At 41.4% G+C, this 27,421-nt stretch overlaps 1 protein-coding gene across 1 annotated transcript in view; it reads right to left on the reverse strand.

The window, feature by feature from the left end:
• The window catches only part of LOC145399744 (neural cell adhesion molecule 2-like), a 401,276-nt gene that overhangs the window by 67,705 nt on the left and 306,150 nt on the right, over positions 1-27,421 (reverse strand). Inside the window, exons 5-7 of the mRNA XM_080272292.1 lie at positions 25,346-25,462; positions 20,238-20,441; positions 4,015-4,145 (exon numbers count right to left, since the gene is read on the reverse strand). Coding sequence (XP_080128418.1) covers positions 4,015-4,145; positions 20,238-20,441; positions 25,346-25,462 — 452 coding nt within the window. The remainder of the gene's footprint in view (positions 1-4,014; positions 4,146-20,237; positions 20,442-25,345; positions 25,463-27,421) is intronic.

The following is a 27,421-nucleotide window of genomic DNA, read 5'->3' on the forward strand; positions in this document are numbered from 1 at the left end:
CCTCTTTCACCTTAACTTGGCACAGCTTTTAGTCCTATTGGAGCTTAACGTAGATCAGTGACCGAATAATACAACGGCTCTACATCTTTTCCAGGGGACTTCCTCATGACTATCACCATGGTCTATTCTTCATCTGTAAATATAAAGCAGAATCCAAGATGGTGAGATGGTAATTCTATGGAAATTTAGTGTAGTATGAAATATAGGCACTGTAACAAATCTTAATGTCACAGAACTAAAACTGAGTACGCCAAGGTGAGAGTCCTTCAACAAGGAAGGGTGATTTTAAATCATTTGTGAGGACAGGAAAAGGGCAGATTTCTTTCCTCTTCATGTAACGCCATTAATAAGTAACTAAAAAGGTTACGAATAAAATACAAGCCGAGACGTCAACGCAGGGGAATTGTTTCGCCTCTGGTAACATTTACAGGAATCTCTGAGGAAATGCCTTGACATCTGTGTAGTGTTTGGACGGGCCTGTCACCCCCACCAGGCACTGCTCACCTAACTTTGACGCCGGTTCGCTCTATCGCAGACCTGGCAAAACTTTTCCCAGGGAAAAAAAGGTCTGCATGACTTATGAACACCACAAACTTTTTTCTGGATTGTTGATTTAGTGGCTGAGGTGCATATATATATATATATATATATATATATATATATATATATATATATATATATATATATATATATATATATATATATCATCACTAAGTTTTGAAAACAATACCACAACCAATTTTTTCTAGTCCACCAAGCCGATGGACGAAGCAGATCCGGAATCCAATGACAGTTAATCCTATAATACCTGGTCATCAGCCTGCCAAAGGTCACAACACCTAAGGGTAAGAGACCCAACCAAGCTCATGACTGAAGTGCCCACTGCAACTGACTAACTGACAAATCTATATTTACCTCTTACAGTAATGAATCCATACACAAGACGAGTCCCTCCTTAAGATCTGTGCCTTCTAACCACTTGACCGCCAGGGTTTATCTTTAGGCTACCAAATGTGTACTGATAGGCTACCAAACGTGTACTAAAGTTTATAAAGAAAAAAAGTACACAAATTATGAATACCACCAACCTTTTTCCCTACCACATTGATGGTCCAAGTAAAAAAGGAAATCAGCCTAACTCATGAAAGCCAAAAACTGTTTCCCCTACTGCACCGATGGGGCAAGGTACCGGTAAAGAAAAAAAATAATAATAATTAAACAATGCATGTACAATCATCACATCATATAACTAGAATGACACTCAGTAGAGCGCATACCTCCGCCAAGGCCAAACATGCAGTTTCTTTTAATTCAATCAAGTCTAATCCAATATCAAATTCCCGGATCCGCACCATTATCCGGATTCGCACCAAATTTTCATGGAGTCTATTCTGGGCCAAGGTCCATTCTTCTACCAAGTTTCGTGGAAATCCGTCCAGTAGTTTTGTGAATCTTGCTCACAAACCATCTAACAAACTAGCGAACAAACGGACAGGGGTGAATACATAACCTCCTTGGCGGAGGTAAAAATACAAGCACTTTATTCTATCATATGGATGACTCATACACACACACACACACACACACCAGCACGACCTATTAAAACCCCACGACATTCCTCCTACCGAGCTGAAATGGGAGAAATGAAGTTCCCCCGAGCTAAGCCCTGTATTGGACTATATAGCCCCGCTAGGGTTACAGGAGCGAGCTACCACTCCCGGCACGGCAGCCCGGGCGAGGCTCGAACTCGCAATCCCCCGATTACGAGTCCGGCGCGCTACCACTGTGCTACCGCGCCCCCTCCTACCGAGCTGATGATGCCAGTTCTAAAATAGCATCAGAACTTGTAAAAATCCACACGAATTCTTATTTTTCCCCTGCTGTACGAGAAAGCATAAATATTCCACCTCAAGCTGACGTCAACGGATCACTATTTGACCTTTCCAGCACTTCCTGGAAGGAGGAAGAATACATGTACGACCCTTGACCGCCCTGGCCACACTGCCTTGATCTCTTTTGGTGTGTATCTTTGTGTGTACGTGTGAGACAAGTGGGACAGGAAATCATCTGCTGCCCCTTCACACACTCTCTCTCTCTCTCTCTCTCTCTCTCTCGTGTGTGTGTGTGTGTGTGTGTGTGTGTGTGTGTGTGTGTGTGTTACTGTATTATTTTATTTCCAGTCCAAACTTTTCCGGGCTGAGTTTTCACATGTTTTTATTTTTACTTCACGTTAAATCAAATTATATCTCACCCACGAACTCCTAAACCAATTAACCCCGGAAGGAAACAAGGCAATAACAAAATAAACATCCCGGTAAATGGGTTAATGGTTGTAAATGGGTTAATGGTGGTAAATGAGCTTGGGTCTGTTACTGGGTTGATGGTGGGTTAATGGTAATGAATGGGTTAATGGTAATAAATGGGTTACTAGGAATAAATGCATTCATGACGGTAAATGGGTTAATGGTAATAAATGGGTTAATGGTGGTAAATGGATTAATGGGAAAGTGCTAAATGATCCGATAGGATCTAGTAATGGGGGAATGGTGATTTGATAAATGGGTCAATGGGGACGCGTAATGGGTTAATGGCGGTAAACAGGTTAATGGGGACGTATAAATGGGTTAATAAAATCGTCTGGCGGCAGTAGGAATAGAAGGGAAAAGCCCAACAGACCCTCGTTCATGGTCCCTCTGAAAAGCAACGTATATACACAAATTTCACCCACATATTTGCAGTTCTTGAATTCTACATTTTTAAGAATTTATAGTGAACGTTGGGCAGTCTTTCATATTTCTCTCCTTCCTCTCGAAATGCAGAATTTGTTAAAGCCACTCTCTCTCTCTCTCTCTCTCTCTCTCTCTCTGGGGGTCCTCGAAAAGTATTTCATTTCGTGTCTGCACATCCGCCTTCCTCCGCCCTCCAGAGCTTAACCCCCTGGCTGACTTGGGCTCTCTTATACTATATAAAATTGTCTGGCATTAGTTGGTATATACTCCCGTCCTTCCTTCCTTCTCTCCTTCCTTCCTTCCTTCCTTCACTCACTCATTCATTCTTCCTTCCATCCACCTATTCATTCTTTCATCCATCCATCCTTTCATCTACTCATCCCTTCATCTATCCGTCCAGTCCATCCATCTAACCCTTCATCCATCTATCCCTCCATCCTTCCATCCATCCATCCAATCTTGCATCGTTCCATCATGCAGGAGGATAGGGACCCGGCACTAAGTTAATTTCCTCATATACTTACGGGAAAGATAACAGTCACAAGCTCCTAAGTGGCATTAAGTGAGCAATAAACCCAAAACCACCCCAGATTTCAACCCCTTTGGTCCACACGACGATGGAGACATGTAACCCACTGGGCCACAAGGCATCCATCGCAGTGAACGGTTTCCTCTCGTAGCAGGGGAGGGTGAACGTGTCCCTCAGTTCATGGGGGAGACTATTCTATTCCAGCTTGCATATCCGCCTGTCCCCCCCCCCCCCAACATCCTCCGGCACTGACCTACCCCAATGACTGCACTGCCCATGTTAGACCCGAGCCATTTTTGATTCTTGTGTACTCCTGACCATTTTATTAACCCAGCCGGTGCCATGTTCAGACTCAGATATCCCGCTCGGACTATGTACACGCTATTTTATTAAGCATTCAGGAAACATATTGGATCCAAGGCCTAAAAAAATTAAAACCACCCAACACACCACAACCATCCAACACAACACAACGTTTTTTCTTCTTCGTTTTCATCAAGATATTCGTTCTTTTCCTGCTTATTTCACGTAGCTTAACAAGAAAAGATCACTATGGCTACAGCCTTTCCACAGCACTTCCTCGCGATTAGCATCATATTCTACTCTTCTGTTACAAATCGATATTCAAGATAGAGAGATGGTAATTTTAGACCTAGTTGAGTACTTTAATCTGACACTCAACTTCTGCCTCCACCTCCCTCCCCCCCCGTAAACGACTTGAACCCCTGTGACCCCTCCCCCCCTCCCGTGACTGACCTGCTTGGACCACGTGACCTGTGTGACCTCCGGGTTGGCGGTGACCTGACACACGAAGTACACGTCATCGCCTTCCTTGATGCTCTCCAATTCTAGGCTTCTCCCGGCCACCACCCGCGTCATGGGAGGGTCTGAGGAGAAGAGAAATTAGATATAAAAATGAGAGAGAGAGAGAGAGAGAGAGAGAGAGAGAGAGAGAGAGAGAGAGAGAGAGAGAGAGAGAGAGAGAGAGTTTAACAGGGAAAAATAAAAGAAATTAAGTTGCTCTCATCGGAATTTTTGTCGTAAGAACGCTAATCAAGTCATCCTTATCATCGTTATCCTAATCCCGGTTACGTATAAAATTACCATCAATCAATTTAAATAAGCTGAACTCAATCTAATCTCACTCAACTTAACCCACTATAAATATACGATTCCCAGTCCCATACAGTTACCCTGACAAAATACAATCTTATTCAGCCTAACGAAACAACATGCAACCTCGTTTTATTTAACCTGGTCCAGTCTCAATCACTTACACCAAACACTATAAAAAAAAAAAAAAAAAAAAAAAAAAAATATAGCATAATTCTTTAACCTCAAGTAATAACATTCAATCTTATTCATTTTAACCAAAGCAAATTAGTATCTCATTCATTTCATTTCTAACATCAACCAATCTTATTCAGCCTAACTCAACACCATCTAATCAACCTAACCCAATCAAATTCTTTGACTATCTTACTTCTACGATGGAACACATTCTATCCATTTCTCCTTTCTCTGAAATCTCCATTCTTGGAGATTTCAATGTTCACCACCACCTTTGGCTCTCCTCTCCTTTCACGGATCCACCTGGTGAACAAGCCTACATCTTTTCTATCCTTAATGACCTAGAGCAGCTTGTACAGCACCCTACCCGTATCCCTGACCGCCTTGGAGAGAGCTCCAACATACTTGACCTCTTCCTCACAACTAATCCTTCTGCTTACTCTGTTAATCTTTTCTCTCCGTTGGGCTCCTCCGATCACAACCTTATTACCTTAACCTGTCCTATCACTCCGGTACGGCCTGTGGACCCTCCAGAGAAACGTCGTCTGTGGCATTTTGGAGCCGCAGACTGGGAGGCCCTCAGGCAGTACTTCTTTGATTTTCCTGGAATGATTATTGCTTCCATGGCCGTGAGCCATCTGAGTGTGCCTTGCGCATTACGGAGGTTATTCTCTCGGGCATGGAAGCATACATTCCTTTCTCATATCCTTTGACTAATGCAAGAAAGCCTTGGTTTAATCACGCTTGTTCTAATGCTGTCCGCAACAAGGAGAGGGCCTACAAAAGGTACCGGAGCCAACCCACCCCTGAATCACATCATCTTTACGTTTCTGCCCGGAATCGTGCTAAGTCTGTTCTTCGCTCTACTAAAAATAATTTCATCCATACTAAATGCTCTCAACTCTCCAACTCGAATTCTTCCCGCTCCTTCTGGCATCTTGCCAAAAATCTTTCTAACAACTTTACCTCATCATCCTTCCCTCCTCTTTTCTACTCAGATGGTTCTGTAGCTATTTCTTCTACTGATAAAGCAGATCTCTTCGCACAGACTTTCTCCTCCAATTCTACCTTAGACGATTCCGGTGCTGTTCCTCCATCACTTCCCCCCTCTGACTTCCTCATGGCTGACATTAAAATTTCTTCAGTTGATGTATTTTCTGCCATCACTGGCCTCAGTACTAACAAGGCATATGGGCCTGATGGGGTCCCTCCTGTTGTTCTCAAGAACTGTGCTTCTGTGCTTACACCCTGCCTAGGCAAACTCTTTCGTCTTTGTCTGTCAACTTGTACCTTTCCTTCTTGCTGGAAGTTTGCTCTCATTCAGCCAGTCCCAAAGAAGGGTGACCACTCCCAACCCTCCAACTATCGTCCAATTGCTTTAACGTCCTGTATTTCAAAAGTTTTCAAGTCAATTCTTAATAGAAAAATTTTAAGGCATCTTTCCTATCACAACCTTCTTTCCGATCGTCAGTATGGGTTCCGTCAGGGACGCTCCACTGGCGATCTTCTCACCTACCTTTCAGACTCCTGGTCATCCTCCTTTCGGGACTTCGGCGAAAGCTTTGCCATTGCACTTGACATCTCAAAGGCTTTCGATCGAGTCTGGCATAAATCTTTAATTTCCAAACTGCCCTCCTACGGTTTCTATCCTTCTATCTGTGCCTTCATCGCTAGCCTCCTTTCTGGTCGTTCTATAGCCGCTGTTATAGACGGCCATCGTTCTTCTCCTAGATCTATCAACAGTGGTGTTCCTCAGGGCTCTGTCCTATCACCAACTCTCTTCCTTTTATTCATCAATGATCTTCTAAGCTGTACATCTAACCCTATCCACTCATATGCTGATGACTCCACCCTTCACCTTTCCATTCGGTTCCCGCAACGCCCATCTCAACAGTTACTTCAACAAACAAGGGATGAGGCTATGGCACACCTAATGTCTGACTTGGCTCGTATCTCTGACTGGGGTAAAAATAATATGGTTGTCTTTAATGCATCTAAGACTCAGTTCTTACACCTTTCAACCCGAAAAAATCTTCCACAGGTATACCCACTAATGTTTAATAATATTCAGCTTAATCCTACATCATCCTTGAACATGCTTGGGGTTTCATTTACTCGGGACTTATCTTGGAAAGATCATATTACATCTCTTGTAAAATCTGCTTCCAAGAGATTGGGTGTGCTAAGCCGACTCCGCTCTTTCTTTACCCCTGCGCAATTGTTGACTCTATACAGGGGTTTTATCCGCCCCTGTGTGGAGTACAACTCTCATGTGTGGGGAGGCTCCCCTCATACAGCTCTTCTCAATAGGGTGGAGTCAAAGGCTTTTCGTCTCATTAACTCTCCTCCTCTTACTGACTCCCTTCAACCTCTGTCTCTTCGCCGCACTGTTGCATCTTTATCTCTTTTCTATCGCTACTTTAATGGTCACTGCTCCTCTGAACTGTCTGCTTGCATTCCTCCACCTCTATGACGGGCGCGTAGCACCCGTCTGGCAGCAGACTCTCATCCTTTTTCTGTCCAACTCTCTAATGCAAGAATTAACCGTTACTCCCAGTCTTTCATTTATGCAACAGGTCAACTCTGGAACTGTCTCCCTCTGTCTGTATTTCCTGCTGCCTATGATCTCCAGTCTTTCAAACGCAGTGTGTCCAGGCATCTCAAAATAATCGGATCTTGAATTTGGCTCTATATTGTATTTTGTTTTTCTCTTGGAGGGAACTGTTACTGCGGGCTCATGGCCTTTGGTTCCTTCTTCCTCGCATAAAAAAAAAAAAAAAAATACACTTTAATTTAACCTAGCGCAACAACATCCAATCTGAGTCAATTTAACCTAACGCAATCTCATTCAGTTTAGCCTAACAATATTCTCTCGGCTTTTGTCCCTGTACATTGGGATTAATGCAGCAAACACGGCCTCATGTTTTGCCATCACCGCTAACACCCACACAACTGCGATCAACACAACAACTAACAGCCACACCACCCATAACAACCACAATTACACTCACAACACCCAAAGCTACAACCATAATTACACCACAACTAGAACCACAACCGCAAAAACCACAAACACAACAACACCCACACTTACGCCACAGTTAGAACCACAACCACAACTGCTGTGACGCCAGTCACAACAACCGCAACTAAAACCACAACAATAACCAAGGCAACCACAGTTATAACCACAACTCACGACTCATACATATACAACTGGTCAATAAAGCAATAGCCTTTCTCACGCAACCTTTCTCCCTGGCCTCGACCTCCTCTCCTACAAATGATGTGTATCGAGGCATCTACGGGCAAACGGATCTTCATTTTTATTTTACTGATTTTTATTTTTATCTACGTTTAGAGCAGATGGCAGATGGTTCCTTCTTTCATCACACACACACACACACACACACACACACACACACACACACACACACACAAACTTACACAGGACGTCGAGTGTGAGTGAGCGCTGTATGGGCATGTGTGGTAGGTGAGGGTTGACTGCTGTACATGTCACCTGCCCACCGTTCTGCTCTCTGCTCGCTGACAGGCGTAGGAGGGATCTGCTTGTCTCACCTTCTGCTGTGCTCTGCTGAGAAAACGATGGGTAGGGTGGTTTGAGGAAAGGGTTGATGATGATGATGATGATGATGATGATAATGGAGGAGGAGGAGGAGGAGGAAGATATAGATTCACACCTATAGAGTACACGGTAGCATTATCCTCTTGAATCAGGTGTTACGTCCAGGTGGTTTTCCTCTACTTATAAGAGATATCTGCTGGGGTTAGACAAAGCCGTTTTTTAACCCCTTCACAAAATGATGTAAAAAAAAATTGTTGCAGGTGGAGAAACGGATAGGGTAAAAAAGGAAAGGAGTGGAAAAGGAAAGGAGTGGAAAAGGAAGGAGAGAGGATGAGAACTGGAGGGAAGGGAAGGGAAACGGAGAGAAGGGAAGGGAAACGGAGAGAGGGAAAGGGGAAACAGAGAGGGGAAGGGGAGAGAGAGAGAAAGAGAAGAAGGGGAGCCAGCGAAAGGGAAAGGGAAGAAGCGGGGAAACAGATGGCAGGGAGAGGGGGCAAGGGGAAGGACAGAGAAGAAAAGAATGAAGAGACAAAGGAGAATGTTGTGGAGGGAGAAGGAGAGTGTGGTTAAGAGAGATAAGAGTGAATGGAGCGTAGAAGGAGAAGGAATTATGAAAGGAGGAGAGAGGAAGAAGACAGAGAGAAGAAAGGAGGATTGGTGTATGAAAAATGGCAGAAATATTAAGGATAATGGTAGATAAATGGAAGAGAGATAATGAAACAAAAATCGTGGATGGGAAAAGAGAATGAGGGAATGAGAGGAAAGAATGTGTAATTTGGAGGGGTTGAAACGAAGAAGATAAAAGAAAGGAGAAAGATAAAGCAGGGATCAAAGGTGAGGGAAGAGAGAGAAAAGAGGGAGGAGGGGGAGTAGGAGGAAAGAAAGAAAAAAAAAAGAACGCGGAAAGGGAGGAGGGGAGAGAGGAAGGATGGGAGAGGGGGGGGGAGAGAGAGAGAGAGAGAGAGAGAGAGAGCGGGAGAAAGGGAGAGAGGGAGGGGGAGAGGGGGAGGAGGGGAGCAAGGATGTTGTTATTGCTGCTGATCTGGCCGAGCAGACTCACCAACCACAAGCAAGCAACCGCCCCGACAGGGTCGTCCCGTGTAGTGAATCAATGTCTCCTTACGGCTGACAGAGCCTCGCCACAGAGAGGTTCGGGGAATAACGTGGAGGTTTGGTTTCTGGATGAACGCCGCATTTGCGCTTCTCCACCCAGTTAACATTGGCACCATTGTAGGTTCCACTTCATCCCATAATTTTTATATGATTACCACCCAGTGTTATAAATGGTTACCTGGGTTACAGGAAACCATTCGCCTCGCCACTCAGTGTAGGGCCACCTAAAATGGAATGCAGAGTAATAAAGGGTGACAGGAATGATGGGGAATATGGAAAGAGATGAGGGCAGACGCATAAAGAATTATAACGGTGAAGGAAGAAGTAAGCAGCACTACATCGAAAACGTGGATGATGGTCGCCACCACCTTCCATTAAAGGAGCGAGGTAGGAGGGGGAGAGAAAGAGAAAAGGGAGAGGAGAGAGAGAAAATTAAGAAATGTTAAAGGAATGCTATGGAATTCAAAAAGCAACTGCCCTAATGGTCCTGTTGAGGATGTTTATTTTATACGACAAAGACTATTATATCCAAGTCTACGAGCTGAGAGTGAGAGAGAGTACAAGTGGAGAAAGAGGAAAGAAGAATGAGATAAAAGGAGAAAGAGAAGAGGAGGCGAGAGAGAGAGAGAGAGAGAGAGAGAGAGAGAGAGAGAGAGAGAGAGAGAGAGAGAGAGAGAGAGAGAGAGAGAGAGAGGGAGGGAGGGAGGGAGGGAGGGAGGGAGGGGGGGGATAACGGGGAGTGAGGAAATGAGATGGAACGAATGTCGGAAGGCAAGGGAGAAAGATTTAAAATGAAGGAAGGGGGAAGGAAAATGAGAGAAGAGAAGAGAAGAGAAAAGAGGAGAGGAAAGGAGAAGAGAGAAGAGGAGAGGAGAGGTAGGAGAGAAGAGAAATGGACAGAGAAGAGATGCGAGCATAAGGGACTGGATGAGAGGAGACGAAAGCAAAACCGATAAAATGAAAAAAAACGAACGAAGAGAAGAAAAAATAAGAGAAACAAGATAGATATGTACGCGTATATACAGTTCACACACACACACACATATACAGTATATATATATATATATATATATATATATAGAGAGAGAGAGAGAGAGAGAGAGAGAGAGAGAGAGAGGGCGTGGACATATATATATATATATATATATATATATATATAGAGAGAGAGAGAGAGAGAGAGAGAGAGAGAGAGGGCGTGTGGACAGACATGCAGTTTAAACAATTGGAAGGATGAAAAATAAACAAGCCAGCAACAGGTTAAAAATGGCGGGAGAGAGAGAGAGAGAGAGAGAGAGAGAGAGAGAGAGAGAGAGAGAGAGAGAGAGAGAGAGAGAGAGAGAGAGAGAGAGAGAGAGAGAGAGAAAATCAAATCAAGTGAGAGAAGATCAGAGTAACAGCCGAAAAATTAAACAGCAAAGGACAGAAAGCGACAGCACAGACAAAACACAGCAAACATGCCAACACTCACAGAAACAGGAGAGTGAGCAAGGCAAGAAAAAAAAAAAAAAAAAAAAAAAGATGCCGGATATACAAACTGGAAAAAGAATGAGAAGCAAATAAAAAAAATGAGGACACAAGCGAGTCTAACGGGGGGGTGGGGAGAAAGAGAAAAAATGGAGGACAAGAATCTTACTGGATAGAGCTGACGAATGAAAGTAAACAAAAAAAAATAATGGAAAAAAAATATGTACTTTGTAAATAAACTACAAAATACCGTCTGTTTATTAAGGTAAACCATAGAAAACTATAATTCAGAGAGAGAGAGAGAGAGAGAGAGAGAGAGAAACAGGCACATGGTAACAAAATATCCAGAGCAATATTACACAAAACGAAGGTAACTGAACCTTACCATATAATATATTGTAACAGGAGAACAATATAATAAATGGTAAAAGCAGAATAAGGAGACATAATACAATATGACCCACATACTGAAGAACACAGATGTATGGCAGAAAAAAACAACACCGTATCATTAACCCTGTGACGATGATGGAAAACTTTATCCATTTATTTTTATCCTTTTCTGGCACTGTAAGGCTGATCTCGCGTCGTCTAAGGGATAACGAAAATAAATAAGTAATAACTATTTAATGACTGGCAACTCTTATCAGCTTGTATATATAAAAAATAAACATTTTTTTGTAAAAAGTATACATAAAATTAATGTAAATAAAACATATATATAATGAACATAAACAGTATACACACACACACACACACACACATATATATATATATATATATATATATATATATATATATATATATATATATATGCCTAGGTGGTAGGTGGTGGCGACCATCATCCATTCACATGATGTAGTGCTGCCTACTTCTTCCTTAGCCTTTATCATACTTTTTCTGTGCCTGTCCTCCTCTCTTCCTATTTCTCCCAACTTTCCTGTCACTTTTTATTGCTTTTCTTTCCTTTACAGGTGGCTTTACATTAAGTTACAAGCCAAATGGTTTCCTGTAAGACAAGAAACAATTTACAACGCTGGGTGTTAACCATATAACCAAATCATACGTACTCCCTACGTGTCAGTAAGTGGGTTGGTGGAGGGTTAGTGCCCCTCCCCGTAAAACAAATAACTCAAAGTCAAATGGGCCACCCCTTACGGGATTATGACATCTGGCGATATATATATATATATATATATATATATATATATATATATATATATATATATATATATATATATATATATATATATATATATATATATCAGGTGTATGGATTATCTTCTTATTCTTTTGTTTTTCTTTGTTCTGTTACTATATAATATATACAGTATATTACATATATTATATCTATCTATCTTTTATCTATCTATGTCTCTATATATTACAGGGTTATTTCATCAGGAATATTAAAATACATAACAAATTCGAAATTTGTAAAAAATGAAAGAAGAAGAATGAACGCAGAATAGATATTTAATGATAAAAGAATTATATATATATATATATATATATATATATATATATATATATATATATATATATATATATATATATATATACAAAACACCGAACAACTATTAAAATAGTAAAATTTGCTAAACAAAATAGGCTTGAGCTTAGAAATATAACTGGAAAAGCAAAAAAAAAAAAATAATAATAATAATGAGATGTAAGTTATGAAGAAATATATAAAAAACAATAAAATACCAACAATAAAAAGCGAAGAAAAGAAATGAGAACAAGGAAAATCATAATGAGAGAAACAAATAGAGAAATAAGAAATAATGAGCAAAAACTGCGAGTAACCACTGACCACATGAAAAACGCCAATGTTGATCAGTACAATAAGAACATCATCAACAACAATAACAACAATAATAATAATAATAATAATAATAATAATAATAATAATAAGAAGAAGAAGAAGAAGAAGAAGAAGAAGAAGAAAAAAAAAAGAAGAAAAAGAAGAAGAAGAAAAAAAAAAGAAGAAGAAGAAGAAGAAGAAGAAGAACAAAACCTTGAGGAATATTAACAAACTTGCAAACAACACATTATAATAATAATAATAATAATAATAATAATAATAATAATAATAATAAACATCAACAATAAATTCATCTATACTCACCCGACTTGTCCCCAGGGCGACGGTTGCTCTCTCCAAACTCCAGGTGATTTGAGCTGGGGGCCGCGACCCCTCCACCTGGCACCCCACCAGGTACCCCCGCCCCTCCACCACCACCGCCGACCCCTCCTCCCCCTCCCCTGAACCCCCCACCACACGCGGGGGTTTGAATACTGATCCTAACCCTGATCTTCCCGACACTGAATTTGACCCTCTCCCTGACCCCAGAACTGACCTCCCTGACCCCACGTACCTCATACTTGACCCTAAACCTGACCCCACATTCGACCCACCTGACCCCAAGTAACCCATATTCACCGCCCTATATGACCCCGTTTCACCTGACTCCAGTGACCCTGCTGGCTTTAACTCTGACCCCTGTGACCTTTCAGAGCCGGATGACCAGAGTATTGACCCCACTCCGGATCCGGCTGACCTTCCTGACCCGACCCCTGACCCCTCGCTGACCTCCTCACCCCCCTCCCCCTTGCCCCCCCCGTCCCCCTCCCCTTTCTTCTTCTTCTTCTTCTCGTCGTTGTCGGCTTGCACCCATATCCAGATCTCTAGGGGCGGGTCTGTGTGTGTGTGTGTGTGTGTGTGTGTGTGTGTGTGTGTGTGTGTGTGTGTGTGTGTGTGTGTTTATGTAGGCATTTGTAAGTATGTGTATGTATTAGTTTTACGCGTGTATGTAAGAATATGTACGCGTGTATGTGTGTAACGGGGGAGAAAAGAGAAGGAAACACACATTACTAAGAAATCCAACCGTCCCTGTCAACACCAACACAAACACCCTCTCCGCCTACGGGATCGAAGCCATGTCCAGCACGACACCCAACCCGCTTACCCATTCGGCACATCCACCTTAAGCCGATGAATGAATGGTGAGGGAGGCGAGTGTAAGAAAATAAACTGACAGCTAATTCTTTCACTTCCATGGCGTCTTAAATGATATCAAATTAGGTATCATTAGGCATCATTTAACTTGGGAAAAAACACTCGAACTGAATGGGTTAAGAAAGGCTGTTATTTAGTACAGGATGGTCTGTAAATAGCGTTCCACTTAAAACTAACCAGCTCCCTCACACCTCTTCCTAAGCGATTTATTTTTGGATCCTGGTTAATATTCTTTTGTAAGTTAAATATGCAGATTATGATAACATTAGAAGGATTTATACAAAGTAGCAGAGGACAGAAAGGTATGATAAGCCAAATAAATCGCTTAGGAAGAGGTGTTAGAGAGCTTCCTCATCCGACGAGAACAAGGGCCCAAGTGGACAAGAAGTAATTTATGTACTGAAAAGAAGGTTGACTATGCTATTTTCATTTAACTTGACCCAAAAACTTTCTCCATCTTAACTGCTGAGTTGTAAGGACAGATAAACGTTAGAATATGATTCTAGCCACGAAGTGCTATGGAATGCTATGGAAAGGATGTAGAGCCAGTCTAGTCTATTTCTGTCAATGATTATTAACACTAGAATATGATGCTTGTTACGAAGAAGTGCTATGGAAAGGATGTAGAGTCACAGCTTTGTCTTTTTCTACGAATGAACAATATGATACAAGATGCAAAAGGACGAAAATCTAGACCAAATTAAGAGGAAAGAAACATCATTTCCTAATTAAGAAGTTTTAAACTCGGCAATTCCCTTCCTCACAAGATACCTGATATAAACACCTGAGATGGCAATTTTACACAACACTTCTTGCTGACTGACACTATATTCTCTTCTTAATCCCCCCTCAGTGGCTGGTTCATTGAAAGCAGTGACAAGAAATAGTGAGGCATGCAAGGAAGTAAAAAAGTCACTGCATGATAGTATTATGATACCAACTATAACGTATGAAGGTGAAGTCTGGACCTTGTTGGAAGGACAAAGTCAAGAGTGACAGCAGTGGAAATGAGTAATTTGAGAGGAGCATGTGGAGTTACCCGGAGAGACAGACTGACAGACGAGGAAGTGAATGAGCGTTGTGGTGTGGATGTGGATGTGATAGAAAGCATTAGGAAAAATACACTGAGGTGGTTTGGACATGTGGAGAGGATGGTGAGCGAGAGACTAATGAGGAGGGTGTATGTGAGTGAAGTGGGAGTGGGGGGAGAGGGAGAGGGAGGCCAAGGTTGGGATGGAGGGATGGATTGGAGACGTATATGAGAGAGGGGAGTGTGAGCTGCGGGGAGGGCAGCGAAATGGCGGGGTACAGGGCGACATGGAAGCGATTAGTTTGTGGCCACCCCTTACGGATGAAGGAGTCTGGCAAAAGATAGATAGACATAGTTCTTTTAACCTGAGCCGTGAAGATGGAGAGACGGTAATTTTAGGCCTAGTCAAAGTGAACATAGTATATGGTTGCGATATACCCCATCGGTGCACCTAACATCAAACGCATCATCACTCATTATAACAGTGTCGAAAAAGTTAAAATTACAATACTTTTCTATGTGTGTGAGCGTTAAATATAAATAAAGTGCAAAAAATACCATCATCAGTGTGGGGATATTTACACATAAGCTTCGTGAATTACTTATGATTAAAATGCTTGTCGATAATTGATAGTCGAGATGTTAATGGCAGAGTTTTTATTGCCTATACCCCTAAATGAAAGGTAAATAGGTAAATATATGGACTAATTATTGCCCTAAACCCCTAATTATTACCCTATACCCCTAAATGAAAGGTAAATAGGTAAATATATGAAGTAATTAAACACGTATGAAAGGCATGAAAAAAGAAACCATGAAAATGCACACACACACACACACACACACACACACACACACACACACACACACACACACACACACACACACACACATAATGAGTAATTTAAATCCTCTAAGACTATAATCCCCCTCCCCTCCTAAAAAAAAGTTGGGTTACAATATAATAATACAACGGGCGGGCAAAAATTATAAGTTCCCAGCGATCGTAACAAAATTGACAACTGCAATTCAATTCGCGCGGACACACACACACACATACACACACACACACACACACACACACACACACACACACACACACACACACACACACACACGCGTAATCTATCCAATAAAATATTCCATCAAAAAGCACTGAATTACGACATAGCAAATCGACCAACAGGGCCACCACTTAAAAAATAAATAAAAAAATAAATAAATAATAAACAAAAACCTACTCAGCTGATACATTTATAAGATGAATTTAATTTGATATAAACAGAAAGAAAAAAATAAAACCATATCATATTCAAATATGTGTCACTGACGCTAGAAATACAACCATATATGGAAACTATGTTCAGTGATACCGAAAATTAAGCAGATAAATGCTACAGTTAATACCCTTCGCAAATAAATAACACAGTGGCGAAGACAGTTTGGAAATTCCTCAACATAAGTAAACAATACTATAAATAAATAAATAAATGAATTAAATAAATAAATAAATAAATAGAGCCAATGATGAAGACAGGCTAATAAGTTAATTTTCCATGTCAGTAAATATAATCAAATAAAAATATAAACCTGACAAAAACGAAACCCAGTCAGAATGAGCTGATAAATTAGCCACCATAAGAATACACATCCCAAACATTGAAAAAAACTAAATTAATGACTAAATAAATAAATAAATAATGAGTGAATGCATGAATAAATACACACTTGGACGCAGATAGCGAAAAGGTGTCAAAGAAATAAATCATGAACACGGAACATGACGTAAAAATCGAACCCGGGCCACGCTACGGCTGTCAGTGTGGGTTTCTTATAAATAACTAATGGATAAATAACCAGTGGGGATAAGTTAGCACTGGGGTGAAGCACTGAACTATTCCTTCACCTGGTTTTGTTATTTAGCCTACCTGTTTGACACCTTGAGTATGGAAGGACCGCACCGTTACCTCCCTCTGACTGAGTATAAGGGAAGCTGACAAATGACGAAAATATCTGCCAAGTTGAAATGAACTGGCCTATCTATCTATCTACCTACCAATCTAACTATATTTCTCAATCAATCTATACATCTATCTTTCTATTCATTTGTATATCTATATTTATCTAGCTATTTATATATCTAACCCCGAGATAACATATTATTTCACCGACAATATAATATTCATCACGTAGATATAAATACCAACACGTAAATAAATCCAGAAAGTAGCAGAAATAAAATAACTAAAAAAAACACACACACACACAAACAATATATAATTAAGGTAACTAAGCATAATACCAATAATTAAAAAAAAATCCCTAATAAAAAACTAATAATAAAAATCCCGTACGATATCAATAATAAAAAATCACCAAACGAAAAATATATTAAAATCAGAAAAAGTTCCAATAAAAAAAAAAAAAAAAAAAAAAAACGCAATAAAAAACTAATAATAAAAATCCCGTACGATACCTCAATAATTAAATCCCTCTACGAAAAAAAATATATTAAAATCATTAAAAGTTCCAATGGACAAAAAAAACAAAAAAAAAAACAAAAACAAAGAGCAAATGAAAATAAAGTCAATATTAATACTATAAATTTATTGTTCTCAGCAATATGGAGAATTATCGAGGTTCATCAAGAACGTATATGAGGTTCATATGAGGCTGAAAAATAAATGAGAAAGAAACATTTTGTCAACTTAAGCCCAATGTCAAATAAAACAATTGATTCTTCACTAACTCTAAATAAAACTAGGAAGTAAAGTCCTCAGGTGAACCGGTAATTAATAAAAAAAAATCCACGTAGACCCCAAAATAATAATAATAATGATAATAATAACAATAGCAGTAACAACAACAACAACAATAATAATAATAATAATAATAATAATAACAATATTATTATTATTATTATTATTATTCTATCTATCTATCTATTGCCAGACGCCTCAATCCCGTTTGGGGTGGCCACAAACAAATCGCCTCCAAGTCGCCCTGTCCCCCGCCATTTCACTGCCCTGCTCCCAACTCACACCCCTCTCTCTCATATACCTCTCCACCCCATCCCTCCATCTCATCCTCGGCCTCCCCCTCCCTCTTCCCCCCTCCACCTCACTCACATACACTCTCTTCGTCAGTCTTTCACCCTCCATCCTCTCCACATGGCCAAACCACCTCAGTGTGTTCCTCATAACGCTTCCTATCACATCCACATCCACACCACAACGCTCCTTTATATCCTCATTCGTCAGCCTGTCTCTCCACGTGACTCCACAGGCTTCTCTTAAATAACTCATTTCCACTGCTCTCACTCTTGACTTGTGTCCTTCCAACAATGTCCAAGCTTCACTTCCGTACGTTAGAGTTGGTATCACAATACTGTCATGTAGTAACTTTTTCACTTCCATGCTCACTTCCCTGTTTCTTATCACTGCTTTCAAGGAACCAGCAACCTTTCTTCCCTGCTGTACCCTTTCAAGCACTTCAACCTCCAAACCTCCATCCTTACTCATCACACTACCCAAATACTTAAACGTACTCACATTTTCCAATTCCTCACCATCCAACCTCGCTGTACATTCACTAACTTCACCTCTCTCAAAGACCATCACTTTACTCTTCCCTACATTCACCTTTAGGTTCCGTTTCTTACACACTCTCTCAAACTCATCCACCAAGCCTTACAGCTCCCCTTCGTCTTCACTCAACAACACAGTATCATCTGCAAACAACAGTACAGGGAGTTTCCAAACACTATCCTCTCTCACCAGGGCCACTCCAACATCCACTACCCTACCTTGTACCTCTTTTATTACCCCATCCATGTACAGATTGAACAACCATGGAGACATGACACATCCCTGTTTCAAACCAACTTTCAAAGAGAAAAATTCACTCAGTTCACCATCCACACGCACTGCAGCCTTCGCACCATCGTACATACTCTTCACAGCATTCAACAACTTCCCATCTACTCCATATATTCTTAACATTTTCCACAATCCTTGTCTATCCACCCTGCCATATGCTTTCTCCAAATCCATGAAAGCCGCATACAACTTCTTTCCCTTCTCTAGAAACTTTTCCACTAAAGATCTAAGAATGAATATCTGATCTACACAACCTCTTCCCTTCCTAAAGCCTCCCTGTTCTTCTCCAACTAATTTCTCTGTTCTTTCTCTAACTCTGTCTATAAGTATCCTACCATACACTTTTCCTATTATACTAAGAAGACAAATGCCCCTATGATTACCCCACACTTCTTTTTCCCCTTTTCCTTTGTACAAGGGAATAATTATACCTGACTTCCAATCCTCCGGGACTCTACCTTCCTCCCAGGCCAATCTGCACATCTTCCACATCCATTCTACTACTATCTCTCCCCCATGCTTCAGCATTTCACCACACAGTCCATCAATTCCTGGGGCTTTCCCCGATTTAACTTTCTTCATTGCTTCCACAACTTCTATCCTACTGATTTCTTCCTGTCTTCTCACCTCCCTCCTTCTCCCAGCCATTCCCCAGCCACTTATACTCGCATTACTTCCATCCTCTACGTTCAACAATTCCTAAAATGTTCTCTCCATCTGCTCACTTTTTCTCCCTTCTCCACTAGTAATCTACCATTTTTATCTTTCACTCCCCTGCTAACTTCGCTTCCACCCTGTCTTACTCTTTTCACTTCTCTCCAGAACATTTTCTTACAGTCCCTCCACTTTACACTCAAATTCCTTCCAAATTCCTCATCCACTCTCTTCTTACTCTCTCTTACTAATCTTTTCACTCTCTTTCTTTCTACATATAACTCTCTCTTCCGCCTCTCAACTTCTTCCACGCCCCTATTTCTCATCCATTCATTGTATGCTTTCTTCTTTTGTGCCACAGCCTGTTTCACCTCTTCAGTCCACCACGCTGTTCCTTGCACCCCCCTCCGTCTTCTCTTCCTTCCACACACCACATCACATGCTGCACATATTTCTTCTGTAAATATCTTACACATACCTTCCACGTCTCCCATCTGCTCCAATTCATATTTGCCCAATCGTTCCTCCACTTCTCTCTTATACTCTGCCTTTTTCTCATCCTCTTGTAACCTTTCCACTCTCCTTGCAACTACTCCTTCCTCTCGTCTTTCCCTTCTTCTATTCCTCCATCTTACTTGCATCCTAATTCTGGCCACCACCAAGTAGTGGTCAGAAAGTCCACTCCCCCAACCATAACGACTATGATAATAATAACAATAATAATAATAATAATAATAATAATAATAATAATAACAACAATAATAACAATCATCATCATCATCAACACTGTCATCATCACATCATCATCACATCTTCACTGTCATCATCACATCATCATCACATCTTCACTGTCATCATCACATCATCATCATATCACCATTATAATAATATAATAATAATAATAATAATAAATCAAATTATAATAATAATAGCAAAACTCACATATCAGATCTACTTTGACGGAGACGTGGGTAGGGGGAGACAGGTGCGTGGAGAAGGCCCGGCAAGTCAGGTCTCGCCCCAGGTCTCTACGGGTCAGGTCAGAGAGGGTCAGGGTGTTGCTGGAAATGCCCGACCTCCGCTCCTCGGCCAGATCATCTATCACGGCCCCTTCCTCCAACCAGGTCACTCTGGGCGGGGGGCGGCCTGGGGGGGACATGGGGAGGGGGGGAGGGATTAGTGTCAATTTACTTTCATGCAACAGAACTGGGTCGGATCATTCCCCAAACTGGACGAGCCGTAGTTATGAGGCAGGAATGAGTCTCCTTGGTCATTAGCAAATTTCGCCCCTGCAGTACATCAATTTGAACTCAGAGGGATTGGAGATTTTCACAAAAGTAAAAAACCTATATTATGAATGTAACTTAATAGATATACAGAAAGGTATCAGTATCAATTCACTCAGGCAGGGGACATCATTAAATTCCTGCCATCTCCTGACGATTTTATTCAGCTTAGGACAGACTCTTCGAACTAAACCCCTTCACTATCCTCACACGCTGAATAAAATCGTCTCTTTGTATATTAAAAAAAGAAAAGAAAAAGAAAAAAGCTAAAGTGGATGTCACCCTGATTGATGGAGTTACTCCCAATAAAACGGTGGGCCTTACAGCTTGTGCTTGGTGCCTCCCGACGATTTACAACAATTTGGTAAACAGTTCTCCTAGTGGAAGGATTATTGGAGGCTGAATCTAAACTTTTTTTTCTGAAGCTAAACAAAGTAAAAAAAAAAAAAAAAAAGCGTGAGCAGACACCATGCGGCTCTTGCCTGCGATGCTCATGTCCGTAACTTCGGTGCTGTGGCGGGTTATTCATCCACTTTCTAAGATATAAGGCCACTGCAGCATCCCAGTTATGACGTATGTCTTACCTAAATGTTACCCTACGTACTCATTTGACGTACCAACCCACAAAAGCTGGAAGGACACCTGAATCGAGAGGGTTCAGCTGCCCGCATCAGGATTTGAACCCAGGCGTTTATTAATGTCGTCACTGCCAGGGATCTCTTAAAGGCGGAATGAAATCGTGTGTAAGCAGCAAGAATGAAGTGAAAAATATCAGCGTAGTGAGGACAGTTAGGAGGACGGATCAACGAACGAGGGAGACAACTAAAAACAAATGTATGAAAAACAGAAGAAAAAGAACAAAGCAGTAGATACGTGAGTGGACGAATGGTTGAATAATAATAATAAGAAAAAGGAAAAATTACCAAATACTGTACATGAATGGACGGATGGATACATGGTGAACGAATGGCTGAGGAGACAAATATTTGACTGGACAGTGGACATATGGCGGAGTAGACGGATGGATGGATGGATAACTGGTTGAATTAATAACTGGCTGAATAGAGAGGTGGTTGAATGGATGGTTGAAAAGACAGATGGACGGACAGACGGCTGACCAGAGAGAAGGATGGATCGATTGAGGGCTGAACACAAAGAGGGATGGACGGACAGGCGACTGACCGGAAGACTGATAGATGAAAAGATGGCTAGAGAGAGAGAGAGAGAGAGAGAGAGAGAGAGAGAGAGAGAGAGAGATGGATGGATAGATGGTTGAATGGATAATACCTGAACAGACAACCGACTAAATGAATAGAAGGTTGAATGGACATAGTCGAGAAGCTAAATAAACAAAACATACGAACCAATAAAAAACAACTATACAAACTGATGGAAAGGTGGGTAGGCTGATGAACGAATTTGGGCAGGGAAATAGAGACAAATTTTCCCCCATAAAGGCTTAACAGATCGGTGACAGGCTGCAGGTGTGGATGTGTCATAAAGTTTCGGTCACACAATATACCTGTTGAATGGCGACCTGAAATACATAATGGAGTGAGCAGTGTTAGGTGGAATGGGCAGGGTAGGGCTTTGAATGAGAGGGTGAAAGGATGGTGAAGGGAGGTGTGTGTGTGTGTGTGTATGTGTGTGTGTGTGTGTGTGTGTGTGTGTGTGTGTGTGTGTGTGTGTAATTCACCGGGTCGGTCAGGATCACTTGATGGTCGTGATCGTCAGCATTTTACCCTCCCGGAAGGGAGCTGAGAGCTCATATAGTCCGATCTAAGGGCAAGGCTGTGACCTTCACACACCCACACACCCGTCCCCTTGCTCAAGGGGGACAGTAACCACCCACGTCGTCAGTGAAACTTTTCGCAACCTGAGCGAGGCGCGAACTCCCATCTACCAGATGGCAAGCGAGAACGTTACCACTGCACCAGCGAGCGGTGTGTGTGTGTGTGTGTGTGTGTGTGTGTGTGTGTGTGTGTGTTACGATGTATGTTGCGAAGATGCACACACATGCATGCCCTCTCTACACAACCTAACACCAAACACACACACACACACACACACACACACACACACACACACACACACACACTCACACACACACACACACACACACACACACAAGGAAAGCAAAACATCAATATATCTACTCCCCCCCATGCTGACGTCAAGAGTATGTAAGCACTTGGACACACAAAGCAAGATAAGTTTCATTCTGTCCCCCTCCTAAAAATAAAAGAAAAACTCACACACACACACACACACACACACACACACACACACACACACACACACACACACACACACACACTCCAGCGATGGCAAGGGGGTTACTCTTTTCGCTGTCAGTCGAAGAGGTTTCCATCCCCCTCCTCTTTCAAAAACCCTCTCTCAACCGGATCTCGGCCTTCGTATTTCGTTCTTGCTGCTGCCACACAATTACTCAAGATAGGAGGACTGGTTAAGTTTAGAGAGGGGTTAATGAAGCCGATGTCTAACTTTCCATCATGATATGGGCTCGCTAAATCACCATAAATAAATAAATAAATATATATATATATATATATATATATATATATATATATATATATATATATATATATATATATATATCAACAAATCCTACATTGCCCCACGAGGGGCGTTGGAGCCCGGGGCTAGGTAAGTTGGTCCTGCCATTTAAGATGAGAGTGACCAGCCTCACTCATCGCTGAGTGGCATTATGTGAGCAATAAATCACAATTACCCCTTGGATATAAACCTTCACCGGCTCAATCGGACTGGAGCGCCGTAATTACTCACTAAACCACCAAGCGCCAAAATTTGGTTATATGGTTACCACCCAGCGTAGTAAACGGTTTCCTGGTGAACAGGAAACCATTTGGCTTGTCTCTCAGTGTACAGTCACCCACAGGCAGAAGGAAGAGGAAAGAATGAAGGAAAGACAGAAAAGTCACCCGTAATTAAATAATTAATAAGTAGAAATTTGAATGAATAAATGAACAAAAATATAAAAGTGTACTACATACCCTGCTTTGCCAATGACAGTAATAACTTTACAATCGAAAAAAACTATTAAATTTAAGGCGCAACACTTTCATCTCATTCATGTTATGTCCACACGATTTTCAGGAGAGATTTTTTCGAACGCGAGGGTTTAGATATAACCTTCATTAACCCTTTCAGTACTAGCCATCTTTCCCAACTTGCATGTAAATCGTCAGGAGGTAGCAAAGAATAAAATAAATAATAAGTTAACGGCTTCAAGGGGTCAAGATAGCACAGTTCCTTGCAGGGGAGGTGTTAAGTTGCCCCCTACGGTCCTGCTACTAAAACTGGATGTGCCAAAGTGTATGCCCCTTAATTTTCGACAAACAAGCACATTCTTGACAAGCAAAACCCCAATTTCTGACAGGAAAGCCCTTAAGAATCGACATGCAGGTCAAATTTTTGATAAGAAAGCAAATTTTTTACAAGCAGGCACCAATTTTTGACACGCACGCCCTAAATATCACAAGTAAATTTTTGACATGCAAGCCCCAAATTTTTGACAAGCAAGATATAATCTTATACGAGCAACCCCTAAATTTTGACAAGCAAGCCCAAAATTTTGACAAGCAACCCCTAAATTTTGACAAGCAAGCCCAAAATTTTGACAAGCAACCCCTAAATTTTGACATGCAAGCCCTAAATTTTGACAACCAAAACCCCAATTTTTGACAAGGAAGCAAATTTTTTTTAAGCAAACCCCTAAATTTTACCAAGCCAACATCTAATTTCTACTGGCAAAAGTAGGGCGCGCGTGTCACTTCTCGGTATTATTAGCCTGCATGCCATATCACACAGCACAGTCACCAACAATATACAAAAGTTCGACATATAGAAGTTCAAGACGTATTCTATCACCTCCACAGGCTTCAGAAGTTGTCTCAAGAAACTGGGAAACCATCCTCACATTTGCGCACTCAGAATTCACAAATACACTGAAATCCTCTTACTTTCAGATGGTTTTACGTAAGTCAGGGAGGGGAAAACCTCTCGCAGTAGAAGGTTCAGAAATAAAACAGCCGTGAAAAGGCAAAATAATAATAATAATAATAATAATAATAATAATAATAATAATAATAATATCCAGTGAACTCCTCCACACTATGACAGGTCTCTCCCTCCCAAGCCAAATAAAATCATCCGGTGATAGCAAGAATAAAACGAAAGCAAATGGTCTCGAATATCAGCGACCTAAAACTGGACCCGCCCAAACGATACCCACGTCCACCCAAAATAATTGAGAGAAATGTGTCTACCGAATTTCACGGATCCGCCCAAACAGTACCCGCACACAACGACAGTATGCGAGAATTTGGCCCATCGAATTGATTGTAGGCCACGCAATCAATAAAAAAGAAAAGAAAAGAAAAAAGAAAAAAAAACAAATTAAGACAAATCTGCCCATCAAATTTTCAGGCAAAAAAAAAAAAAAAAAAAAAAAAAAAAAAAAAAAAAAAAGAACACCCGAACACACTCAAAGCAGGCGATAAAACTGTCCATGAAACTTAAAAAATCAACCAGAATAACACCTTAACACGCCCAGTGATAAAAATTCTGCATATCGAATATCAAGAATCCGCACAAACACCACCCATACGCGCTCAAAGTAAGCGAGAAATTTGTCTGTCGAATTTTTATTGTATAAAATTTGATCTGCCCAAACAACACTCACATACACTCAAAGTATGTGAGATATTTGCTGCCACTTACCTCCCTCGGCGTTGCATGTGAGAGATAGACTGTCTCCCACCGTTAATGGGCCCACCACTGCCCCCACCTCCCCGCCTCCACCTCCACCCCTCGTCACGTAAACCCGCTTCGGAGGCACTGGGGGACGAGGGGAGAGCCGATCAGCGCAGAGAAAAAGAAGAAGGGGATATGAAGGGGAAATGAAAGATAAATGGTGTGAATGAGAGAGATTGAGGGAAAGGGGGAAGGTATTAAAACTGTGAGAATGAATGAGTGAGGGAGGGAGAGAGCGAGATAGAGGGTTAGAGTGAGAGATTAAAGATAAATGATGAATGGGAGAGGGTGAGAGAAAGTGAATGAGTGAGACAGGGAGGGATATATATTGAGAAAGAGGTGAGAGAGAACAGGATTAAATCAGTGAGTATTGTGCAAAATGAGAAAGTGAGATGGGGAGGTGAAACACGATCAAAGGCAATATTTTATCATTTAACAGCAGGTGGGATATTAATAAAGATCAGGTAACATTACAAACATTTTTCATCAATAAAGCGACATCTGCAATTTAAATATTTATCATTCCTACCAATATTAATACTTCCTCTGACGATATTACTGCATGTACAGATGCAATACTTCAGTAGTTATATCCCCACTAAAGTGACTTACCGCTACGACCACCATACTACTACTACTACTACTACTGACTCTATTACCACCACCACCACTACTACCACCACGTTACTATAACTACTACTTCTATTACTACTACTGTACTACTTTAGATTGCACGTTTAATGTTCAGTTCTTTATTCGTCTCATGGTTCAGACAACTCTGATAGCTACTCAATTCTAGCTACCGCCACACAATTTTATTCAGCAGAAGGATTAATGAATGCCACATCTGTCTACACTATAAAGAAAAAAGTATCCCCAAAGCTGAATAAAATTACGTGGCGGAAGCAAGAATAAATAATGCGTCACCGGATGGAAGGGGTTAAGAGAGCATTTCACAGTTTTCCAATCAATAGTTTCACCTCCTCTCCTGATTCTACCCAACGCCATCACATCACACCTCCTTCAGAAAAAAAAAAAAAAAGTCAATATGCAGAGAAATCGACCTAGATTCAATCGACCCGGGCCCTTTCTCTGCATATGGTGTTTCCGTTCCAAGCTGTTACAAATTATGTTGGTCCTCCTACACAGTCCTTCCTCCCTTCCTCCCTCCCTTCTTTCCTTCCTTCCTTCTTTCCTTCCTCCCTCCCTCCCTCCCTCCCTCCCTCCTTCCTTCCTTCCTTCCTTCCTTCCTTCCTTCCCTCCTTCCTTCCTTCCTTCTTCCCTCCCTCCCTCCTTCCTGCCTTAAATTCATGCCATACATCTATCCTTGTTACAAATTATGCTGGTTCTGCTACACACTCCTTCCTACCGTCCTCCCTTCCTTCCTTCCTCCCTTCCTCCTTTTCCTCCTTCCCTAGACACATGCCATACTTTTATCCATGTTACAAATTATACTGGTTCTACAAATACCCCCCTTCTTTCCCTGACACATGCACTACTTCTGTCCTATTTCCTTTTTCCATTCTGTCTCTCCCATTCCACGCAGCACTACGAGCCCGTTTAGATTTCCATGCTCCCGCCCTGGCACTAGACCAAGATCCCGGGCTCCCCATCCTGTTTTGGCGAGATCATCCGGGGAGAGAGACATGGAGCCACACCAGACTCAAACTCTTTCATTTTAGTCACCTTGCAACACTGACTCATACACCTCATTTTAGTCACTTTGCAACACTAGCTCAAACACCACATTTTAGTCACTCTTTGCAACACCAGACTTTTAAGCTCCACTGTAGTCACCTCTTGCAACACCTGATTCATTCGCTCCATTTCAGCCACTATTTGCAACACCAGACTCATACACCTCATTTCCGCCACTCTTTGCAACACTACACTCCTACACTCAATTTTAGTCACTTTTTGCAACACCTGACTCTTAAAGCTCCTGCTGCCCTCAAGAACTGTGCTTCTGTCCTTACACCCTGCCTACGTTAACTCTTTCGCCTTTGTCTGTCGAGTTGTTACTTCAATAAACAGGGGATGAGG

The sequence above is a fragment of the Coenobita brevimanus genome, chromosome 50, assembly GCF_032717465.1.
Source record: "Coenobita brevimanus isolate Jiangsu-jjx chromosome 50, ASM3271746v2, whole genome shotgun sequence".
NCBI classification, from domain to species: Eukaryota; Metazoa; Arthropoda; class Malacostraca; order Decapoda; family Coenobitidae; genus Coenobita; species Coenobita brevimanus.